The following is a 20,639-nucleotide window of genomic DNA, read 5'->3' on the forward strand; positions in this document are numbered from 1 at the left end:
TTCCGGAGAAAACCCACAGTTTAAAGGGAACATGGGAGAAACCTCAGGGAGAGCAACAGAGGAGGGATCCCTCTCCCAGGACGGACAGACGTGCAATAGATGCCGTGTGTAATATTTACATTTTAACTAGCTGGCAAATCAATGGCACACAGACCGAAGATCTGTATCTGCAACAGCAGTCTATGATGCTTTTTGATGAAATACGATAAACAAATGTGGATTTAAAAGGAAAAGAAAGTCAACTTGTTTAATGTTATTATACAAATGTTAAAGAAACTAACAGCAACATATCGATTTAGGACAACTAGATCAACCTCATTTTTCTTGTTGTAAATTTCATCCCACAAACTAGAATTTGCAGTGAATTTCCTCTTGCAGTGCTTTGTCTCTGTGTCACATGAATTAACTCTTTACCCTTACCACCCCTGACATGCACTGTAGGCGAGAATCAACGCGGAGTGATCATGGACAAAACCCCTCATTAAGGAAAGTACTTCTTCCTGAGATGACAGAGGCAGTGAGTGAGAGGGCTGACCTTACTAAAAAGCCCGGCAGGTTAACACAGTGCCACGCCATCATTCAGATCATTCTTTCCCAGGCTTGTTTTAGTAGCACCTGACACGGCAGCTAATTACCACCTCGTGTCACGTCCTCTGCACATAAAGACACCGTGTTCTGATTCAACCCATCAAATTGGATTGTTTTTCCTTTGTTTACTTGTCTAATGATGTAACATGCACAGCCTGCAGCTGCCTTTACTTGGAGTGAGCTCTGAAACAGATCAGGTCTAGATTTGTGATATTGTGCATTGGCCCACACAGAGAAGCTATGTTCCCTTTTACCGAAACAACAATATCAAGATCAACCCTTCAAACTGATATTTCTTAACTTACAACAATATTGAGCCAAGGCAGCATTAGGGCAAAATAACCAAATATACAATATGCTTTTTGATCAATGTCTATAATATCAAGATATACGTACATGTATCAATCATAATAATGAAAATGTTATGGGTTTAAGAGTGTTCTTCTTAAGATATAACCCTAAAGACACTTGAATATTGACTATGTTTTATATAGAATAGAGATTTAAAAAATGCAATCCTTCTGCTCTTCTAGACTTTCCAAATGTTATTAGACTGAATTGATCAAATTCTGTTCTCCAGCCTAACAGTAGCTACGGAGTAGGCTACAGTGGAGAATACTTTGTAATGGCTGTTTGTCTAGTTTTCAGATCAATATAAAAACAACCTTTTAGTCTTATAAGACTCTCCTCCTCAACTCAATGGTAAATGAAGGCATACAGTATGTACAGTCTTATGTGATACGTCGGTGTTCAAACAGTGAGTGTGTGTTCAGTGAGAGAATGCGTCATGGCTCCCAATGTTACACCACCAAGGCATTTGAAAGCACAAAGAAGAAAGTCTGACACATTTTAAAAGTATATCTTAATATAAACATTTTATTCAGTGCATTTTTGTGTATACAACAAATAATAAACAACTGGAAGTTATCAGGCAGCCACAATGTCTGCCTGTAAATGTTGTTTGATCAGATTTAGTCTGGTAGTTTGGAACACATGATCCAACATGGGTTAATACACATAGCCTACATCATGCAGCTCTAGACCAGAATGTCCCTGCTTTCTCCCATGCAACATATAGGTTCGCCTGATACAAACCACCTCCGGAGGAAACCAAGAAAAGAAGCCTCCCAGAAGCATGTACCAGAAAAAAAGTTATGTAGCTGAAAGGAAGAGTACTTAGCCCACAAAAAGGGTCATTTTTGTACATGCCCTGTGCAAGACAGGGAAGATGTTCCTTTTTGTATGTTTTATTTTCACTTTTACAAATATGAGGTGTCCTATAAAATGTTAAGCCACCTAAAAGTCCACAGTATTCTTTTTTAAATATAGAAAATATTGTCACCACAATGATTTACTCAAACACATAACAAGCATCCTGGGAAGGGGCTTGAACCATATTCCTATGGTTTTATCAGTCAATAGGGGTCGACAAAAAAGGATGTTGGGGGACTTGAAGTATGACGCAAGCACAGAGGGAAAACGGATCACAGGGACAACAGACGAAGACATCGTGACACAGTGGTAACAAAAGGGAATGGGAACACAGAATAGTCGTTTCACAACTCGGCCATCGAGCATATCAGCAAAAAGTACAACATCAAGCACGTTGCCAACTCTAAAGTGTTTAAAATCACTTCCTTTGTCCATTATGACTTTTTTCACAAACTCTTTGCTTTCTTTAATCAAAAATGTACAATGAAAGAAAGAAATTCCAGCTTTGCCTTTATCCTGGCTTGGTTTTCAGCGGCTTAAAGGGACACTCTTTCTTTCTGTCTTTGGTTTGCCGGAACCCCCTTCAATCATGAAACAGCAAAACAAATACAATACTTAAAAATGGTAAGGGAGGAGAACAAGAGGGGACAAAAACAAAACCAGTTTTAAAAAAAAAACTCTCAGCTAATTCTAAAAATTAGCAAATACCAAGATGCAGCTGTGGCATTTCTGAAAAGAAAAGAAAAACTGCAAGAGCGCCACACTGTCGCTTTATATTTCAGGTCAGCTGAACATAGGCTTCATTTCCCATGCGAGAGAGCTCAGTCTCTGAGCGTGTGCACGAGGACGCAGGAGAGCTACCGTCTGGCTGGCCACAGTCCCAGCAGCACTAGGATGTGCCACACCAGGGAGTGTATAGGCTTTGTATTCACAGAAGCATGGATTAGACAAAGATCAGGGCTTGTACTGTACCACTGCAGCGTTGTAGTCCAGCACTATTACTGGCGGCCCTGAATGCCTTTATCTCTAACTTCCTGTCCCTGTCTTAAAGATGAACGAGTGCTTGGTGTCTAAATTACCAAAGAAAAGTTATCGTGTACAGGAAATTAAGAACAATGAACTAAGATAAAGATGAGTTATTGGTAAACGATCATCACCCAAAGAGAGTGGTCAAAGTAATGGATACATCTCAAGACCAAAACAGAAATGTTATTTGTCTTTTGAGTCCAGAATGGTTTATGTGACATTAAATGGCTGACTATTGATGATTTTTGACAATGATTGACCAGGATGGTGTCTAACTCTTTTTCTATCGATGGTGTTCGTGTGTGGTTTGTTGTCGTAGCTAGTCCTGAACCGTTGATCGGTGAGAGTTGTCTGCTTGGATTCACGCTCTGCTGGAGGTAAGGTTTCGTGGTTCGGCCCCCGGCCTGGATTCGGCTGCCGGGCTACGTCGACTCATTCTGGCTCGGGGCTTTGCCGCCGTTGAGCACAGCCGAGGCACTCCGACTCTTGGTGGGTGTGCCGCTGCCGGAGCGGGAAAACTCTGTCAAGTCATGGAGGGATGGCTCTCTGTACATTGCCACTGTGGAAACACAAAGCAATTGAGAATCAGACAAACTGATATTTTGTGTACATTGAAGAAACAACAGTAAGAGAGAACTGTGATTTATAGAAGATAGATAGCAATAAAGAAGGACTGCGTTTGTTTCCAGTTACAATAATTCCAGTGATGTTTTAATATGAAATCTTGGTCATAGTTACTTGTAAAATGCTGACTCAAGAGATAACATCAGGTGCTGAAATAAAAAGAATCCTATATTCACAGCATTATAAATTCAGAAGAAGCTAGCGCCTTAGCTTTGCTTTGTTTGCAGCATTGGCCAATGTACATCTCAGCAGCGGCTTTTCAGACGAAGTATCAGTAATCTGAGTCTTTGGTTTCAGGATGTTATCAACATCCTTCTTTCTAGAATGCTATTTGATGTTCAGTCCTAAGGGAGCGTGTGGCTGAAACAGCAAACTTCAGACACTTCAGTGAGCCCAGCATTTGTTGTTACAGCAGCAATCCAGGAACCAGCTTTGTAAACACCAATCAATGGTAGAGTTATACTGGGAAACGGCTGATGATTAGTTCCCTTTTTAAGTGACAGTACTGTACGATTATAACGGTGGCGAATGACCTGATTATCACCTCAACACCACTGCTGCTATTCATTTTTAAACATTAACCATCCATTTTACATTCATTCACATATCTCCCTGTGTTTTAACTGCAGACGCCCACTTGAAAGAATTTGGTACACATTTTCCAATAAAGGCAGCAAGAATTTCTAAAAGAGGATTTTCTTGTTTGGGTTTGAATGACATGAGCTGCACTTGCTTCACCCAGAGGAAGACAGCATGAGAGGCTGTGGGCTGCGACTCACAGACTGGAACCAGAAGAGAAGTGAGTAACGGCTGGAGGAGAGGCCAATGCAGAGACAGCTTTTTAATTGGTGCCCTGTAACACCGCCGCCTCTAAATCTTTATGAGCTGCTGGATGAAATTCTTCTTTATTTCTCTCTCTTTCCCTTGCAAATGTCCAAGTGCAAACCACTTGACACACTTTGAATTGAAATTATAAACAATACGTAGTAAATATTGTGCATTAATAGATATTTAAATTCAAAGAAGGAGTATAAAATGTAAAATTACATATTTCACTTTTTTATTTCAGCCAGCTGAGGGTTTTTTGGATTAAATGTCTCACACAAATATCTATGATTTTAATCACTTTTTCTTTTTCACTATTTATTTTTACAATCTGCAGTCCGCAATGTAATTATTCTCTGGTTATTTCTCCAAAGTGTATTTCAGACCTTTTGGATGGCCTGTTAAAATGCATGTGAAAAGATCATCATAGTGATTTCAAAGGGCAGACAGAAGCTTTAAAGGATGCTGCCGGAATGAGCTCCACCAGAGACGAAATAGGAAGAGCATAACATTTACATAATGTAGAAATAAAAAATGTAACTCAAAGCTGAAATACAGAGCAGTGTTACGGCTTTTGGTGAATCCTTGACTGCATTAAATTAAAAAAAAGTTTATAATATTTCAGGAAAATATAAGAAAACACACAGCCACCCTTATACCTACATGCGGACACACAACATAACGTAGTGAAAAGATTAAAAGAGCCATGTGTGACGACTCCAAAACGTATAATTCAACAATACAAAATCTAAAGAAAATGCCCTCTTTGGCATTGGTTGGGCTTTTATTTCTTACTTTGTAAAGAAGTGCTCTTCCTGCATCCTACTGAAGTGAAAACTCTCGGTCTCCTCTCTGTTGACAGGTAAATCTGTGTCTTGTTGAAGATTAAAGGAAACAGAACAAACCATTTCTCCCTCTGTCCTCCACATTGCCACATTGCCTCAAACAAAGCCTGGTTTGGTGGGGTTCTCTTTGACTTGACTGTACTGAAAAAAATCACTACTTTTCAAAGCATGAAAACATATTGTTCCGGCTGCTTCAGGCTCAGCATTGTTCCTCACTTTGTCTGCAGCAGAGTGTGACCAGCTACAGGAAGCTCGGTCTACACCGGCATCTCTAAGGAGAATGCTAAATGGTACAGGGTCACAGGGTCATGAGGTAGCAGAAAATGGTGGCATTTAATTAGAGAAGAGCTAAAGCTTTTCATGATTCTCTTATTGTGAGAAACAAGCCATTTACCAAATAGAAAAGTGACTCAATAACTCAAAACCTCAGTAGCTTTAATAGTTACAGCGTTGCACACATACTGTTTGTTGGATTGTTGAATAGCTTTGAATACCCCTACACCATTTTTTAAATTCTTGACGCAACTATTTTTGCATCTTAACCTTGATCATCTGAGTGCCTTTCAAGAGAGACACACAATGTGCGCTTTTATTCCCATATTCAAACTACACAACACCTCAATATTTAAGACGGACAGCTTTGTGTTCAAGTGAGGCTGTTCAGAGCAACTTCAAACACTTTCAATGTTCAACATGGTTGGAACTGGCATCGTATGGACGAACTCTATTGAAGCACAACCTGGCGCTTAGTCTTGGGACAGTAACATGTGAAAGAGGCTTACCTTTGAGAGGTTTGGGAAGGAAGTGGGCTGCTGGCTTGTTCTTCTTGACATGGTTCCCCTTCATGATTTCTCCTTCCTTGTTCAGACCGAGGTACCAGCCCCTGCCCGACTGCTGCTGCCGGTATATCATGGAGGAGTATGTCACATAATAGTTCTCGAACACCGACTCCTTGAATTTGCACTCTGGCGTAAAGTGTTCCTGAGAGAAAAGGGAGAAGCAGTTTCAGTGTATAGAAGTTGTTGGACAGTAATTCAAACGGTCTTTGACATCCTGCTACGAACAGAAGCAACTGAAATGCAATAGTTCATTACTTGAGAGTGCAACGTGCTGTAATAACGCTGCATTGCCCTGAATCTTCCATTCACACTGGAGCATGAAGCGAGAAGCTATCTCAAAGCTCAAGTCCCGATTTTTTTGTCTCCTGAGAATCTTTTAAAATTATTCATTCAATTTACTGTGGTGAATAATGAATCACTTTATATCATAGATAACAGTGATAGGACAGATAAAGAGTAGCATTAATAATACATGCAGGCAGGATGAAGACTTCATTCTCATTTGGCTCCCAGCTGTTAATTATGCATGGGCAATTCATTATCTTTCAGAGTATTGCCCGCTCTACTGTATGTTAGATTCTTTAGACACAATAATTTAGTCCTACCATTTCACTTAAAATACTTATTTAATTACTAATAAACTAACACAAATATTGTATTGCTTTTGTGTGGCTTTATAGGTTTGTATACAATCTGTATTCACTAGAGCATACAGTAGTACTTCCTTATCTCTTTCACCAATGAACTGGCTGCGGTTCACTCCCTCGAGACATGACATGTTCCTGTTCATCTTCAGACTCCATACTGTGAAGCCTGAACTCCCCGTTTCTGTTTAGTTTAGAATACAGTGCCTCTGTAGGATTTGGCCATTAACGCTACAACAGCGTGGCTGAGGTTTATTTCCTCTGAGGCATGGATTTTGTGTGTGTGTGTGTGTGTGTGTGTGTGTGTGTGTGTGTGTGTGTGTGTGTGTGTGTGTGTGTGTGTGTGTGTGTGTGTGTGTGTGTGTGTGTGTGTGTGTGTGTGTGTGTGTGTGTGTGTGTGTGTGTGTGTGTGTGTGTGTGTGTGTGTGTGTGTGTGTGTGCGTGTGTGTGTGGTTCTATGAGAGTGTGTTTGTCCAATTTGAAGCGCTGCTTGGGCAGTGAGTTCACAAAGCAGAGTCTAATCAGTAAGAAGACAATTTCCCCTGAGAGAGATCGAGAGAAAGTGTGAGTCAGCAGTGAACTGTTTTCGCCATGCCTTTTAAAATTACAATCTTAGAACAATTTGTCCACAATTGAAAACACATACAATTTATGTAAACACCAGCTGAACAACAAGTTACACACAGTTGCATTAGCCATGGGTCAAACTCACAAAAGAGATGATAAAGATAGCGCAAAAGAGAAGGATGAATGCCTTTTTACGAGTGAGGCAAGTATACCCCGGATTTATCCTATCTTGGTTAAAAAAACATAATTTTAGTGGGTGTCAATGGTGAAAGGGATGATGTGTCCCGAGTGCCAACGAGCCACTGTGAAATCATGACAAACAACATGTCACGAGCAGACAGGGAGTCATCTATCTCTTCATGTGAACCGCTAACGGTAGTTCAAAAGACTGAATGAGGTTCTTGTTTGGTGATGTGTTTTGCTCTGCTCCTAAAGCTTTTGTATACAATGCAGGAGGGATGAAAACTTATTGATGAACTTGAGTATCTTCGGGACGGGTGGCGCAGTGGTCTGTGCATCCGATCATCAGATCAAGGGGGAGTGCTGGGGAACTCCAGTTCGAAACCCGCTCCTGCCGCCACTGCGTCAGGCCGTTGTGTCCTTGGGCAAGACACTTCACCCGGATTTGCTCCTGTGGGTATTGTCCACAGTACATGTATAATACCAATGTATACTTGTAAAAGTGCTTCGATGACCTCGAGGCGTGAAGATGGAAGGTGTGGCGCAGTGCGCTGTGCAATGATCATCAGATCACGCTGCTGCGTCTGTAAAGCCGGTGTGTCCTTGGGCAAGACACTTCACCTGAACTTGCTCCTGTGGGTATTGTCCACAGTTTCTGACCATTGCATGTATGATATATGTGTAATGTGTGTATATGTAAAGCGCTTTGGGTCATTGAAAAAGCGCTATAATAAATGTAAGGAATTATTATTATTATTATCTTTATATTTTTGGTTTAATTTGGTTTATATCCAAGACTGCTGAATTGTAGTTTTGTAATTATTTTTCAAGTTTTCCATTACACAGCCAGCGGAAACATACACAAGCTTTACAGCGAAAAGCAGTGAACTGTAATGGAATTGAAGATTTCACTTGTTGAGCTTGTTAAAAGCAGGTGACAATACTTTCATATTCTATTGTGGCCATACGGAACATAACATCCAGACCAAACTTTAGTAAGTGACAGCCACACTCATTATTCCCTCTCAATGATTGAGCCCTAACAGACCACCCTGCAGCAAAGTTGAAGTCACAGGAAGGTTGTGACATATCGCCTCTATGGGATACTTCCTGTTGGATCAGCCCTGCTTCTCAGTTAAGCTGACAAATCACAGGGGTACCAAACACTCAATTTGAATAAATCCTAAGCCCACCAGGAGGGCTGCGGAACCAGCTGGGAGCTCACAGTGTCACGGTTCAGGAAGAAACACATCCTCAAACCCTGAAGACAAAGAAAGCTGAGGTAAAAGTCAAGTGAAATGACAACATGCAATCCCTGTTTCACCTCTGTGTATGCAGCGCATCAAGATGGTTATTCATCAAAGAGATTCAAGCTTCAACACGTAGACATACTCTTAAACACATAAACATACCCATGTTTCACCTGTACCAAACCACTGTCCCACATCTTCCCTTTACCGAACATCTCTTATCATCACTGGTAAAGTGACTATTACGTCCCAAATGGCTTCCTACAAAAGCAGAGCCAACATTTAAAAAAAATGTATATCTCCTTTCAAATTGAGATTGTGACCTCAATCAATCAATCAATCAATCAATCAATCAATCAATCAATCAATCAATCAATCAATCAATCAATGTGTATTTATATAGCCCAATATCACAAATGTTACATGTGTCTCAGTGGTCTTCACAGTGTGTACAGAATATCAGTATGACAATACGACACCCTCTGTCCTCAGACCCTCACATCGTACAAGGAAAAACTTCCGGAGAAAACCCACAGTTTAAAGGGAACATGGGAGAAACCTCAGGGAGAGCAACAGAGGAGGGATCCCTCTCCCAGGACGGACAGACGTGCAATAGATGCCGTGTGTAAATCGAAGAGATGATACATTTACAACATAGGTAGTCCAAATGCAGAGCTCAACATCTGGGATCCTGTTAATGTAATTATAAGACCTATTTAAGGAGTTATGCAAATGCTCAGGCCAAAACGAGTATCTGAGTAATGTATAGTTTAAACTTTCAAGAGTTCCAGAGTAGTCGAGAACCAACTCAGTGTTTTCATCAGTGTTAGCACTGCCAGCTCTGATGCTTGTTCCTATGCAGACGGTAGCACCGTGGCTCTCACATCAGCAGAATGGTAAAAGGTTTGTAACGTCTTGCTGCACATATTAAAGGAATTCCTTAAAGAGAAATAAAGACTTTGCTGGCTCTTCCCATATTCACATCGAGGCGGTTTGTGAGTTATAGTAATACGTGGTAAGCTTCCACATGGCAGTATTCTTATTAGAGCTACATTTTAAACACATACTGTAATTATTTGTGCAAACATGATTGACACAGACTCAATGTATGCAGGAACAAGGATCATGCCAAATGTTAATGTTGCTCATGCTTTTTGGACACTAACTCTCAGGTCGGGGCATTTGTTTAAATATATTTATTTTTCCAATTTAGATATTTTGTCTTCCATTGATATTTGAATCCATCTCGCACATTGTTCATTTTTGACTTTGCAGCAGCAGCTGGCCCCAGGCTCTGGAATAGTCCATGTGAGGTTTGTAAATCATCACTCAAGACACACTTCTTCTCTCTGGCCTTCTAGTCAGAGCGGAGCATGACACCTGACTATTCCCTGTGTTTTTGTTTTTTATATTTCTGTTGTAAATTATTGTCTTTTATTGTGATTGTAGTAATGTGTTTGTATTACATGTACAGCACTTTGGCTCGACCAAAAATCGCTTTTAAATGTGCTTTATAAATAAAACTTGAATTGATTAATTTGTGACAGTGTTCCTCCTTGAATAGCTTAATGTCTCCTTTCTTTCTTGTGGTCTGACTCTGGTTAGCAGCAGCAGTTAGAGAGGCTGGGCCGCATCCATCTCAGTTTGAAACAGGCAGCAGCGAGAGCCAAACAACGGGCTGCTCAGCTCTCGAGCCAGCAGATCTGTTCTACCTCTAATAATGAGCTTATGTGGATTTGGCTGGTTACACTCGCCCTGGAAAAGAATAAGAGTCTATTGATAAACAGACTTGTACAGATACAGGCACATGTAGAGCCAAGATGGAGGACAGGCTGCTGGCTGGTACTGCTGTATTGGAGTGAGACTATGGACAACACACTCACACAGACTCACACAAGGAGAGGCCAAAATGGCAGGGGATCCCCATTTCTATTCTAACAGGCCTCTGATAGACGGCAATTGTCATATTCTTTTGTATGGGCTCCAACACCATCTCCTTAAGAATATTGCATATCTATTGTTCACTAAAACCAATCTGCGAGTGAAAACATCTCCCATCACTTTAATCATGAATCGGGTTCCAGATGGAGCACGGGTAAATCACTTTAGAAATAAAAAGCAGGACAATATCTGCCTAGTAATAATGTCAGTTGTGTCATCTTGATCCCCCAGTATGGCTATAGTGGTTTGGCTAAATGGATTTTAAATGATCCCTTTGCACTACATGGGATTTTCCTGGAATTATGCAACTATGCCAAGTCCTTGTCAAAACGATGCACGGCTGTGTTAATGCAAGCGTATTTGTAAAACACATCCCAGTACTGAGTGTACATAATGCTGTTAGGAGCTGTTTACATTTCATATAGAACCAAAAGGCTAAAGGAACATGGGCTGAATGGCTCTGGTGGGTTTGATACAATACAGATCAGCTGCATACCGTGGTTGTAAAAGACTGTCAGCTGTTACTTGCCCTCTTACCTATTTCTGCAAATGTGTTTAATAGTTGCATTGCTGGGAGCCCTACGTAACATTTCTTCACAATTTGTACGAGTGAAATAGGAAAAGGTCCATCGCTATTCATCCTATTCTCTAAAGCATCTCTGTAGCGGTGAGCCGTTTTTCAATGAACTTTATAGACCTCTCAGTATTAACCCATGATGTTGGATCTACCTGGAAAAAGGGATATTGAAAGAGGATTCAAAGCTTCAGGGCCTTTAACTTGTGCTCTATTCCTACCATGTTTTTTAAACCCACTGCAGTGCCAACAATCACATCTAGTTTCACCTCCCCTGACCATACAGTACATGCATTTTCAGTATCTTGGTATTTCTGTGCAGTGTGCGCAACGTGTGTGTGAGGTTTTTCTCACCCTGATTCTGTCATTCCAGTCATTTTAGAACTTACGTTTTGATCAACATTTTTATTTTAAGAGCATACTTTGAATATTAACCCTAACTTCACAACAATACAATAATAGGATATTATCTAATTCTACAGCTTTCGACTTGGTTTGACTAGAAATCGATCCATCCTTTCTGCTCCAGCATCGCTCACTTTTTGTAATGTCTTATTATAACAATGCAAATCTCAGTTCACTGCATTGTGTTTAATTAAAAAACATAACCTACACATGTAAACAAATTAATTAACTCATTTACACTTATCTTTCTTAATGAGGAAAAACATTTTCAATTGTAAAGTTTCATTCAAAATGTCATTGAAAAGGGCAGAGAATAATCTAATGTTTTACAGAGAGGTGAAATCACAGCTTAAGTTATGGCTCATTATGAAATGACTGCTTATTGGAAAATGACATTTAAGCTTATGCAAGTGCTAAGTGTGACATACTGAAGGAAATGTTCCAGGTATCAATGAATGTAAAACACAACAAGCAGTCACTCATTGCCCATCTGGCACACCTCTTGTGCTCTATCATACAACTACTACTCAGAGTGGGCAATGACGGTTGCATTAGCGAGGCATTTCAAGAACACACAATCAGTTATGATGCACTCTCAAACAGCAAGCTGTTGAATTCAGCAGAGTTACTACACCCCACTAGTGTTGTCCTGATCCAATCAGCAGGAAGAGACATACTAGCATAATGGATCTGATCGTCTCTGTGGAGAAGTTGGCTGATTTCTTCTCAAGAGAAGCCAACTCAACACTGCGCACTGCCATATCCAAACTGAGAGGACACCAATAATGCCAACACAATCATACAAGTGCTCTTCTGGTTTCTTTGCAGACACATCAATGCTTGTACTCACAAAAGCTAATGCTATGGATGGGCAGTGAGGGCCAATCTTCAGTGTCCCAGTCTTGTCTGAAACCTCTTTCTCATCGTCGTACACTCATGGTGTTCATTTGTTGGGAATACATTGGAGGGCTTTAAGCTAGTGGAAAAGACCCTTGCAAATACCAAAAACAAATATACACACCCACACAAATCAGCAGCACACACACATACAAACACACACACTGTACAGACACAAAACACAAAGTAGTTAATGACACAGCTCAGTGGAGTGGAACCTTAGAGCAGTGGTTATTTACCAAAGGCTTTGTGCTTGTGGTTGAAAAGGCATGTGAGCCAACTCCATATCTAACAAGAGTGTACTACAGTACAAATACACAATGTACAAGCAGGATATACAGAGTGCCTTGCTGTTTTTATTTATTTTCTATTCATTATGCTTTATTTTATTATCAGCGTATGTTATTCTCAAGAATAAAATAACCTCTGCTTTTCTTACAAGGTGTCAGTGACTCTCCTAATGCGTTACCTTACCCTTGACTAATCATCATCATTCTTTGTCTTCCTTTACTCATTAATCAGAGGACCTTACTTCACATTTTAGACGTTTAGCTCCAATATAATGCTTATCCGGAAAGCTTTTATAAATTAGCAAGAGTCTGATGGATTCAATATCTTATGTTTGATGCATGATCATTGCAGAGATTCAGCTGGCACAGAAATGTAGGAAATAACAATTGCCAATTTAAATAAATACCTCCACCCAAGAGCCCTGAACTCTCCATTTCACACACAGCAATAGACTCTACTGGAGCATCAGTGAATCACGCTTATTCAAATATGACCCACCAGGAAATGAATAACACTACTTCAAAGGCACCTCATGTGATTTGTGGACACCGCTTAGCTCGTGATCTAAAAATATACCCCCATATATAAAAAACATCCCGAAAAAGCTCAAAGGCTTTTTATTAACGTTTCAGTAGAAACATGAATACATTGCTACGGATATGTTATGGCAGAATATTTTAGAAAACACGTTTTACTTGTGACTATAAGAGAGGACACTTCTGTAGAACTTGCTTCGTTGCTTTTGCAAAAGTTTAGGGGCAAATGTTGCATGGAAGGATTGGAAAGTAAAACACATTAATTGGTTCTTCCTCTCCCACACATTGACTCTGACGGATGAATATATTTTCACTGGTGCATTCTGCCTCACCCACACATGTGCACTCTTCTTTACACTCCTCATTTCTTTCACTCTCTCTCTTTTTCTTGGTGTATGCTCTTATACGCACAGAACCCTCGCACATATACCAGATGCAGAAGTGATGCAACCAATTTGACGTTCTAAAAACAAGTCAAGTACATAACATCACTTTAAACCTTAATATACATTTACAGTTTAGCATTGAAACATTTAAATCGACTTTACATGTAAATCATATGAATCCAACTTATTATATTGCAAACACCATACCCTCACTTCTCAATTCATGCATGCACTTATGCAAGCATTTAGTAGATGATAGAAAAAACATTCAGATCACTTTATCCCACCGACCCAGATTACGTCATCTGTTGTCCTTCCACTGTTGATCGGGAAACAGGAATCTCTCTCCAATGCAGCTATTGGCTGGTTTAATGTGTGCCTTTAAGACAGCACTATAGCTGCAATCCGTGAAAGACAGGCACTATTAGGCAGCCAGCTACACATTCAATTCAATTCCCTCTGTAATTTCTCAGAAGCAGAAAGCTCCACAACCCATCCCCCGACTGCTGTCTTTCAAGTTAACACACCCACAAGATGTCCTGTGTTCCATATGCGAGCTGGTATTTAAAACGGCATAAAGGACATACTGTATGCAGCCAGCATATTTATTTTTAGAATGTTATGCTCTTTAGTATTTGACTAACATTTAACCATTTAAAAATCACACAACACACAATCAACAAAACACACAATAAATGAAACACAATACACCCTAAAACACACAATAGATTAAAATGCAAATTCAGTGTTTGCAAAAATAATGTATTATTGTTTCGATTGTAAACTTGGTAGAAAATGATCCTGGTCATTTTAAAGCTTGGTTATGAACTTGTCTTAGTCTAATATAAGAAAACAAAATGTTTGATAACTGAATCAATCTTTATTTTCATTAGATACAAAAAAGATCAACACAAAAAAACACAATATTACAACTTATCACAGTTAATTTTGTATTTAAGAATAACATATCAAAGAAAAAGCAGATGGGATCGGTGGTGGCGAAGTCGATAGGGACTTGGCTTGGTAACCGGAAGGTCACCAGTTCAAGTCCCGGCAAGACCAAGTGCTACCGAGGTGTCCCTGAGCAAGGCACCGTTCCCTACACTGCTCCCCGGGCAGTGGCATTACACTGCTCCTAACACTATGATGGGTCAAATGCAGAGTAACAATTTCTAAATGTCTTGCCTCATATTCTTAATTACTGCCAATGACAGCCAAGTTCAAACAGTATCATTAAAATCACTCACTGGGGGGGGGGGGGGCTGTGGACTGCTGGGGAGCCTTGTTAAATATAGAGATGTGTGTATGTGGGAAGGGGTTGAAGTACTATGTTTTATTTCAATTATTGCTGTATATTCCCATCAGGCATGCTTAGCTGGGGAAACCCCCATGGATATGTTGTCAAACAATTGCAAGCGCTCATTAAAATGTAATTACAGGCAGACCAGAGAACACTTGCAAAAGGCTATACAGTGATTATGTTGTCACTCTTTTGATTTAAAAAAAAACTATATTGAATACAATTTTCTTTCTTTACATAATTGTTAACTAGAACATAGATATTTACAGAGTTATACAAATAAATGTTAAAGAACATTACATTCAATGTAGTTACGATTAAATACTGAAGGAAAGGTAAAACAACACAGTCTCATCAGGTTGCATACTTTCTGTTCAAACTGTCGAGTAACACCTGGGGCCTATACTGCGAACCTGGTTCAACCTAACCTGGATATGTTTGAGTTAGCCGGTTGGCCTAATCCAAAACATACGCGCTCTCGCTAAACTGTACTACGACGCTGGTTATCAAGTGGATCACTCAAGCCAGCCGTGTCCTATCTAGTTAGGTGCGCGTTCACATGAAAGGGGTGGTATCTGGAGCATTCGACCAATCACAAACATGGAGAAGCGTACTGACAGCGCAGCGTCATACTTCCTGAATGAAAAGTGAACTTTAATACTAGTCAAAAATGAAGAAGTTAAACTTTAAACATCCATGACTTAAACACTTTATCCAGGATAAAAGCCACATAGCTGCACCTGCAAGGTGAATACAGCTGGAAAAAGAAAAAGTGTTTGAATGCGTACATTAACAGGTTTATGATATCACTGCCCCGTCTAAAACACGATCTGACTTCAATTACATTTGTCTCGAGTGTTTCGTCAACTTATGTGTTGCTTAAAATAATACTTCTGCATACAGTATGTGACACTGTGAGTGTTGCACGGCCAGTTACGGCTCAGCTGACTCAGATAAGGAGAGATATGATACATTATGAAGTGATATGCCGCGGACTGTACTTAATGTACTCTGATCCGGTTACTTATGTTGTGGCCGATATATAAGTAAGCTTTCTTAACGCTAATGTTATAATAGTCAGATTGCTCTGAAGATGGAGGTGATATTCTATTAATGTTCACGTTCACACAGTCGGTGATTTTTGCCGGCCGTCTTTCCTGCGACGGCAGTTTTTCTGTATTTCCTTTCTCCTGTAATATGACTTGATCGCTTTAAACTCCGCACACTGAGCTCTGATTGGTCAGCAGGCGGTGCTTTCACTGAGTTGAGCTCTTAGCCTGCAACCTAACCTGGTCCCGACCAGGTTAGCTGCTTAGCATATATTACCATGGAGATCTAGCTTGCTAAAAAGAGAACCAGCTTCGTAGGACCGGAAAGCCGGAGTTTTCCCTGAATTTAGCCGGCTAAGCGAAAATCCTGCTTCGCAGTATACCCCCCTGCTTGAGTTTGAACTGCAAACAGTGTCTCCACATTTAAAATCTAAAATTCATATACAAAATTCATTCAATTCATTATAATGTATAATACACCCAATATATTTTCCACATCTGCAATACTGTACCGTATAATTACAATGATTTCTTGACAAATTCATATACAGTGAGTGTGTATGTGACACTGTATATTTGCAGACTTAAATAGCATTTTGATTTTCAAAATGAGTCCTTTTCAGCGGTATTCTTCTTGGTCTTTGAATTCTTTGAGAGCTTCCTGCAAGAGCAGATCCTCTTACTCAAAATCTAACTGTTTATTCATCTGCATTTCCTTGGAGTTAGTGTCTGAAGTGAGAGCTATCACATTAACCCTGTTTATCAATGTGTTTGTGTGCATGAGAAGATGCAATCACAAGGGAGAGAGAGAGAGAGAGAGAGAGAGAGAGAGAGAGAGAGCCTGTTTTTACCATCACATTATCGTCGTAATAGGTCATTTGTCAGGAGCAGCTGCAAAATAAGAAGCTACAATCATTCGGTTTTCTTTGCTGTCTCTAAGCTCGTTTGAATCAATCACCTTGTGCCCGTGTACCGAGACCTTTACCAAACAGAACAATCTTTACTAATTTGACTACAAGGATTGCCTGTTACCATTGATTGTGTGTCTGCACACCCTCTGGGTGAGCGTCCGGCCAGCCTGTCAGTGTTCTGAGTGACGCTTGCCACGCACTTGTGAGGGTGGCATTTGGGAGGAACACGAACAGGAACATTGTTCGGTCTGCAACTGAATTATTCATAACCTTGCACATTTAATGAAAGATGAAGAGCCAGCTGCCACGGTCGGATATGTCACTGCTCCACCTGCTTAAAAAGCATCATGGAACTTTTTGTTGTCACCGAATTATTTCACTGAATGATGCTGCTCTTTCATCAGTCCTTGGATGAAGCTGTGTCGGAGTGGGCGCAGTGAGAGTGAGCTACCCATTTCCTCAACATATATAAATCAAAGAAACAAATCTATGTATTCTCTCTCACATGTTCTTGTTGGGTTTCTTATCATCACTCACGTCAACACAGGATGTCTTCCGTAGATATAACATGTTCTCTGCATACAGCCGTACGCTAAGCTCATCCACTAGGATAGAGGTCAGGACCCCATTCCATACACACACACACACACACACACACACACACACACACACACACACACACACACACACACACACACACACACACACACACACACACACACACGCACGCACACACACACACACACACACACACACACACACACACACACACACACACACACACACACACACACACACACACACACACACACACACACACACACACACACACACACACACACACACACACACACTCATACATAAAGGGAGACACTTACTGATGTGTACAGGAAGCCCTCACTGTTCATAGCCAGATAGAGTTTGGTCTGCACCCCCTGGATGGCCACCACTCGCAGCCCCACTGGAATAAGGTTGAACACGGCTGGAAAGAGAAGGACAACAGAAACAAATGATAAACAAAGAGTACGCTTTTATTTCCATTTAAAACACTTTTTTGAATAAAATAAGGCAGTGAATACATTCATTATGTCATACAGCTACCTTAAATGCTCATGATTCTATCTTAAGATATTTAGTACATATATATAGTGCTTTAGTAATATGGTGAGAAGAAGAATAGTTAGTCTAAACAGAGGCCAATTAACCACTTTGAAAACACGAGCCAGGAAGACAAACATTACATTGAGAATAGCCCGAAGCACGGTGAGCTCCACCTTGTTTAAATGTGCCGTTAAGGGGTTAACATGATGGTCATTAGTGTTCCCTTTCTCTGTCTGGATGGAAGAGTTAGTTCAAAACCAATCCACAAATAGAGGTACAACATAAGCTCAGGGACTTAGCCACTGTCTCCCAAGGGTGGTACAAAAAAAAGCAAATGAACACAATTAAAAACAAAAGAGAGAAATTGAGAAATTGATCAAATTAGGCTGTTGAGCTAAAATATTGAAAATTATATATCAAATAATTTGTGATGGAAAGAAATTGAACATGCATACAAATTGTAACCAACTGTAAATCCATGATGGCATCACCATAATGCCATTTCCCTGGGCCGATTGTGAAGACGGAGCATTACAAGACTTTTAAAAAGGAGAGAGGAAACACATGTTGGTACATTTACACGGGACACGCATATAAACGGCCGTGACCAGGGGGCTGGACTCGTGTCGTGAGGCTTGGAGAGCCAGGCTGGTCAATGAGGTACTCCTTTCTAATGAATGTCCGCCTGTTGTATACAAGTGCGTCTGCGAGTGCTTCATAAGCTGGGAGGGATTCCACGGGCTGATTATAGGAAAGCACATGTGAAATGCTTGATGCTTCCATACAAATGATAGCAGCAAACACAGTTATAACCTCCAGAAGAAAATCTCTCATCTCAAGTATCCCTTTGATTGCTAAGACTCTACATTGTCACATTAAAATAGAGACTTCCCTGTTAGGACGCATGCGATAGTAGAAATGAAATGCTCACATCCGTTAAGCCGTGAGTCAGTGTGCCGTTACTCTAGGTCCTCTTTTCAACCACTTAGATTCCTATCTGCAGAAGCCTTCGACCAAAGTGCACTATAGAGACTTTGTGATTGCCATTTCATCTGGCCTTTTCGCTTTAGCACTGCAGCCCTACTTTTCTCCGGGCTTTCATTGTAAACAACAGCCACAGGAATGCATAATGTATTTACTTGGTGGAGTAAACAGGCAGTGCCAGCATATACCTCGCTCAGGGCAAAGGTGTTTACATACCAGAACCACTCTCTTTGCGCTCTTCCATCTACCCTTTCTTCTGCTTCTACCTCTTCTGAGTTTATCGGTTTTTTATTTCTTTAAATTACATGTTCTAAACATACCCAGAATAATGATGAAAACAAATGTCAGGCTTCTGGGCTCCCGTGAGATGATATGCACTTTACAGACACAATGATGGCTGATGAGACGCAATATTTATAATGTATACATATGATCGGAAACCCTGTCCACTTCTCCTCAAACTGACTTCTCCTTACTCACGCTGTTATCTTCATGGTGATGGTCGGCTGCGTGCAGTTTATATCATCAGATACGTTTTCATGTACGGTACGCTCGAGTTACTTAGTTAACTAACTTCAGCTCTCATTTAAATTGCCTCACTTTTCAAACACCAAGTCATTGACAGTCCTATAATGAAACAGTAATCAAAATATGACTAAGGAAGGACGCCGCGCTCTCCGTGACAGATTGTCTCTGGGTCTGCTTTGGCAGCTTTATGCAGCAAATCCTGCCAAATCGTATATTTTAAACAACTAGGACTTACTATTTACAACCGCAGCGATTTAAACACGCTTCACAGTAATTGTGTGCATGATTGCTTATTATGATGTATTACTATATATAGCATTAGCTGCATCCTCTCTCAACCTTAACACATACTTATATTAGTGTACTAGTTAACAATGAATCACTTGCAACATTTTCTGAACACATTCTTAGAAAGAATAAAAGCAATATCCTTCGTGTTGAGGTAGATGTTCTTCATTTAAAAAAAGTATCCTCCCAACTGTTGCTACTATTTGGAGCATTCTGCAATACTGCAGTGCGTAGGCTCAACACATCCTTTCCAGAATGTGACGGTTACAGATGGCAATATCAGCAAACCTTTTCTTCAAACCATTGTGCAGATTGATCGAGCTTGGCAATGCTGCATATGGAGCTGGAGGGGATGTTAGTGAGAAAGTATGTCTTGTAAAAACCAACCTGATTTGCAGACTTATTAACAAAACACATTTGGATTTGTGCGAACACATGTTGTGTCCTTTTGTTCCTGTATGTAGCACAGTTTTTAGATCATATGATGTGTGTCTTCCTCTGCGGAAACGTCTCGCTACCTGAGCTGTTCTTGTCTTTATAATTGCAAAGCCCACTGAGCTGTCTGCCTTCGTGCTCGCACCACGACACATATCTGCAGTCCACTTCATTTCAGAAGGATTACCAGCCGATGTACCGCTGGAGATGTTCAAGAGCGGAAACTCAATTACTTCATGGCTCCTAGAAACACCTGAGCAAACTGAAGAGGATGACAGCACCCACCCACTCACAGACGTGTCCTAGTGCCGAGAGCCACACAGGATGAGAAAGGTGATGAGGCCTGAGAGAAAGTGTTCACGATTGCATGCAGACTGTCTCCTTGCCTAACATGCATCCGCTCGCAGCCTGGG

The 20,639-nt window shown here is 40.5% G+C and overlaps 1 protein-coding gene across 5 annotated transcripts in view; it reads right to left on the reverse strand.

The window, feature by feature from the left end:
- Positions 1–1,444: 1,444 nt before the first annotated feature.
- fgf13a (fibroblast growth factor 13a) overlaps positions 1,445–20,639 on the reverse strand; it is a 94,849-nt gene continuing 75,654 nt past the window's right edge. For all 5 annotated transcript variants that reach the window (XM_034093402.1, XM_034093400.1, XM_071204615.1 and 2 more), the window contains 3 exons: positions 17,769–17,872; positions 5,903–6,101; positions 1,445–3,385 (listed from right to left, as the gene is read on the reverse strand). In XM_034093402.1, the coding sequence (XP_033949293.1) occupies positions 3,249–3,385; positions 5,903–6,101; positions 17,769–17,872 (440 nt within the window). In that variant the 3' untranslated portion in view covers positions 1,445–3,248. The remainder of the gene's footprint in view (positions 3,386–5,902; positions 6,102–17,768; positions 17,873–20,639) is intronic.

The sequence above is a fragment of the Pseudochaenichthys georgianus genome, chromosome 10, assembly GCF_902827115.2.
Source record: "Pseudochaenichthys georgianus chromosome 10, fPseGeo1.2, whole genome shotgun sequence".
NCBI classification, from domain to species: Eukaryota; Metazoa; Chordata; class Actinopteri; order Perciformes; family Channichthyidae; genus Pseudochaenichthys; species Pseudochaenichthys georgianus.